Genomic DNA, 4,909 nt, shown 5'->3' with positions numbered 1-4,909 from the left:
TCAGAAGCTGATCAAATATCGGGTTAAATATCGGTGGGGTGGCCGATGTCCAATATTCAGTTTTAAGGCCGATTATATCGTGCATCTCTAATAATTACGAGTCAGGCTGTTTTGTTCTATTATATAAAGCTCTCTACATATACAGATGTTTATTATGTGACAAAATGTAAAAAAGAAGGTATGAAACTTTTTAAACCAGTTATTTCAAAGACACATTTCTTCTTCTAATGGGATTAAAAGGAGTTAATCTGAAATTGCGTCTCGTCCCAGGCACTCTGAAACGGCGACGGGCGCAGCAGCACGCCAGCTCTCAGGTGCAGCACCAGTCCCAGCACCCTCACGCCCACGGCGCCCAGCGGCAAGCCCGCGGACAGCCGCAGCGGCAGCCGCAGCCCCAGAGGCACCACCGCCAGCCCAGAGAGAACTATCAGATGGGCCAGATGAGACGCTGAGAACCCCTCGGCCCCCCCCCACCTCTCTTCTGCTAACCCCCCCAATGCCTTGGCTCCTCCTCGTGCCTACAGTGGGAAACAAAAGCGTCACTCCATCCAAAGAAAAAGCCTGACATGGTTGTTTATCGTCGTCATTTCCTCCAACCTGCAGACAAGCCGCTGACGCGGAACAAGAGTAAACATTGTCTAATAACTCAAGCGGCTGTTTGTGGCGTTGACTGGACCTTCAGCCGCCTCCAGCGCAGTGCGATTAAGCATCACTCTTCCATCTTGCTTTTTCCTCCCTTCTTTTTTTTCTCCCTTTTTCTTCGGCGTGCCGAGGAGTTAAACCCGCGTGGCGTCAGTGCATCCTGTGATGTGTTTTTTCGGTCCGTTGCAACGTCTTCTTGGAGTGACTAGCCGTGGCTGCTGGTGAATCCTTCTCCGCTTCTTCTTCTTCTTTTGTTTCTCTCCTCACCATCCTAGCCGGAAATGAGACGCCCAGATGTTTTTTTTCTCTTCTGATTTTTACACGCGTCGATCAGCAAAAGAGGCTCCGGTCTCCTCATGCAGACATCTTTCTGCATGTGACTGTAAATAATTAGTGTATCATAAGTGAAAACAAACTATTTCTTCTACTGTAAATGTGTAATTCTTCACTTTTTTTTTCTCTCTTTTTCTTTTCGGTTAGTGCTCTCAGGATTATTAACACATAAATGAAGGAACATTAAGGATTTGACGCTCTTGTGTCGCCGTCTGTCAGATCGCATTCACTTTTACTTGATTCTAAGATTATGAACACTAAGGGCATCATCTCCCTGTTTGTTTTTTTTGTTTTTCGGTCTTGCTAACATTTGGCTGCGTGAGGAGATGTAGCGTCCCGGGAACAGAAAGGAAGGATCACGTTAGTATTTTTGTTCTCGAAGAATGAAGCTGATCATGTTCAATAAGGAAGGCTAGGAGTCTAGAAATGAGTCGTGTTACAGAGTTAGTTTACATGAGTGTGGAAATAAATCTTAAAAATTACTAAAAAAAAAAAAATGTAAGATGAAATCATCATATTATTCTTCAGATAGTGAATCTTAAGATCTGTTCAATGTGGGCATGCAGACACTTTCATTACGTGTGACGTTGGATTGACGAAGGTCTGTAATTTCTGTATTTCACTCGACGGCTGCTGTTGTTTTTCTTCGGTTCGTTTTTTATTAACCTGCAGGAAAAGTCCTGCAGCTATTTCCTGTTCTCGTTCCGAGGATCAGATCCCGTAAAGAGCCAAGTTGTTCCTGATGTTTACATCAACGCCGTCGTCGAGAGCCGCTAATGGAATCTATCTGGATCTGGACGGTTTGCTGCAGGAAGGAAATCTGATTGGTTTCTGTTTTCAGCTGTTTGCAAAGGAAACATTTTAGGAATTTTATTTATTAGAAAGCAAGAACTACCTGATGATGTAAACTCGTATGGCTAGAGAGAAGGCGTAAATATTTTTTTAGTTTTTTAAATTGAGGAAAAATTCAGTATTTTCACTAACGGATGTTATTTTCGGCTCCCACACAGAAACGTGCTTCTGCAGTTGGATTTATTACTTCTGCAAATATCTTCCACTCCTGTTAGAATCTGCTGGATTATAACCGATCTGCACTTGTTTCGTTTCTCTACACTAATTTCATTGGTGGCATTTTATTGTCAGCCAGAGCTACTGAAAGCAAATCAAATGTGCAACAAGAGAAACGCCTAAAACTGCAGCTTTCATCACTTTAAAGGAGGTGAAAGAGAAGCGGGGTTCAACCAGCAGCAGAAGATATTTGCAGGAGGGTGAACGTTTGCAAGCGAGTTTTTTCTTTTCGAGGCTGAAATCAGAGTTTTGAGCAAAGGGAGTGGAATATAGACGGTAAAATAAGGGATCCTTCTCTACATGCATGCACTTATTTTCTTTCTAGAGGCAAAATGTCCCCTATAATGACACTAAACGTTACGCTTCTGCAAGGAAGATGCAAAGGTGGAGCACAAGCAGCACAGATTTTAGATGACACGTCCCACATGTGCTTTGACTTTAAGTTTGAAATGCATGCAACACTAATGAGGACTGATGCAACGCTGGTTATCCTAATCATGATGTAAGGACACGCCTCCTGCAACCAGGCAGAGAAATCCGATAGTTTGAAAGTTGCTCCCACTCCTCATCTCTGTACAAAAATGGAGCTTTTTTTTTTCTTCTTCTTCTCCTCAATCTCATCTCTAGCGCCAACATCTCACCCGTCAGGCCTGCAGAATTTACCTGTAAACTTGTACAGTACCTGGAAAATAAATTTGCATTTAATTTGAGAAATGAAAACTACATTTTTGATACATGTATTTTTTTTTTTTTTTTTCAAAATTCAGAGTAACTAGTTAAAAATGTTCATATGTGACAAAGTTTCCTCTCCTAAGTTATTTATGTTCTTCTTTGTGCAAAAGTAGAACTGGAATTTTCTTATACTTTAACGACTCAGTGACGGAGTTCATGTTGATTCTTATTTTTTATTTTTTTCTCTTTTCCTGTGGCATGGTTTGGGTAGACGAGCAGAAGTCTAAAAAAAAAATGCCTGTAAATTTTATTTTCCTTTTTAATTTCGTAGTCTTGGTTTAAAAAAAAAAAAAAAAAACTGTTTTTAGATAAACGTGCACTGAAAAAAATGTCCCAATTGAGTTGAAATGTTGTAGGTGACGTAGGCCGTAAGAACACATGATTAAAGCGTAAAAACCGTCTGATTTTAATGTTCACTGTGTTTTATACAGTATTCGAAATTTTTGTTCACTTTGAACATTTTTACTAAAAAAAAAAATAAATAAAAATTTGAAATTGTATTGTGCAAAGAGATGTAATTTTTTGGAGTACTTGAAATGCATTAATTAAAAGACTCATTCAAAATAAAAAATAGACCTCTGTTTACTGTCTGCACTCACTAAGGTCAAAACTAAGTTTATATACATTTTATTTATTTATTCACCTTTTATTTTTATTTTTTTTCTTTAGAAGATAATGGTTTTAATTTGAGGAAATGTTGCCCAACTTACCTCCTTTCAAAGTCAATTCTGTGTTCTTTGATTTAAAGGATGTGCTTTTTTTCTGTTAATGGAAAAATCTGTTTCCACCTTGAAATTTTCTCTCTCCGGTTCTTTTTCCTCACTTGGAACAAACTCTTTAAATAAAACTTCATAACTTCTATGTATTAAATAACCAACTGATTTTGATAGAAATTGTAATCTTACTCAGATCAGAGAAGTTGCTTTGAGTTACAGAAAGCAGCTGCTTACCAACCGGGCTCACTTCACAGGAAGTGACCCTGATTCTCCGCTATAGAGGCATTTTATACGTCTCCAGTCTGTCGCATCATTACATCATCACACGTTAGCAGATGAGGAGACATCCATGGCTACAGACTTATCAAAATATTACGCTTTGTTCTTAGCTGAAGGACGCTGCTCTCATTCCGTTCCTAAATCTTTGCCATGTAAAGAATGACGATTAAAACTGTATATCTTGACAGAGAAACTGTCCTAATTAGACAAACTATTGAGGAAAACATCACTTCTGACATGGAGATAATATGAGAGTGTAATGAACTCAAACATTGGCTTGTTTGCATGTTCTCCCTGTGCATGCGTGGGTTCTCTCCGGGTACTCCGGCTTCCTCCCACAGTCCTAAAAAATTCCTGTTAGGTTAATTGGCTTCAGTAAATCCTCCTTGGCTGTCAGTGTGTGTGTGATTGGTTGCGTGTCTCTGTGTTGCCCTGCGATGGACTGGAGACCTGTCAGGGTGGACCCCGCCTCTCACCTGGAGACACCTGGAGATAGACACCAGCCCCCCCCCCAGCAGAGATAAGCGTGACACAAAATGGATGGATGGATGATCTCGCAACAGTATGAAGGCAAACATGTTTTGGAGATAAAACATTTTTAGGGGAGGCTTCTTTGGTTGGTCATTCCTGGTATTTTACCTGTTAGTTTAAATTATCCCCAACTTAGAGAGCATTTTTCCAATCATGGTAATATCTGGTCAAATTCCTACATCCTCTCTCTAAATCCTCTCCCAGACCTTTAACCTCTTATTTGGCCTTTTAACAAAATATGTAAAAAGAAAAAACAGAAATACATTTTTGATATTAATAATTTATTACTATGCGATAAATCAAGATTCTTTTTTGTGTAGTCTTCTGCCCTCTGTTATCAGGTATATCTGATTGTGTACAATAGGATTTTGAGCAAATTTTTTACCATTAAATTATGCAAAAGGTTTCAGACGCAAAACATTTCAGAAACCGTATGTATCAAAGATGATACATTTGGCATTATAGGGTTAAAATGGCTGCAGTCTTATTTCCAACGGCTTTTTGAATCTTCCCACGAGGTTCACATTGTGAAAATCTGATAAATCTGATTTGTCAAACTAGTAATTTTCAGTCTGTGCAGATTAATGCCTGACAGCTTTAAATGTGTC

General features: G+C 39.4%; 1 protein-coding gene across 1 annotated transcript in view; it reads left to right on the top strand.

Moving 5' to 3' along the window:
* Positions 1 to 3,253, top strand: part of LOC107087405 (disintegrin and metalloproteinase domain-containing protein 10-like) — a 28,096-nt gene extending 24,843 nt beyond the window's left edge. Inside the window, exon 13 of the mRNA XM_015378974.1 lies at positions 271 to 3,253. Coding sequence (XP_015234460.1) covers positions 271 to 452 — 182 coding nt within the window. The 3' untranslated portion in view covers positions 453 to 3,253. The remainder of the gene's footprint in view (positions 1 to 270) is intronic.
* The last annotated feature ends 1,656 nt before the right edge of the window (positions 3,254 to 4,909 follow it).

Source organism: Cyprinodon variegatus, unplaced genomic scaffold (genome assembly GCF_000732505.1).
Source record: "Cyprinodon variegatus isolate N-32 unplaced genomic scaffold, C_variegatus-1.0 Scaffold183, whole genome shotgun sequence".
Classification (NCBI taxonomy): Eukaryota; Metazoa; Chordata; class Actinopteri; order Cyprinodontiformes; family Cyprinodontidae; genus Cyprinodon; species Cyprinodon variegatus.
Note: the sequence above shows the minus strand (reverse complement) of the source record. Positions and strands in the feature narration are given on the sequence as shown.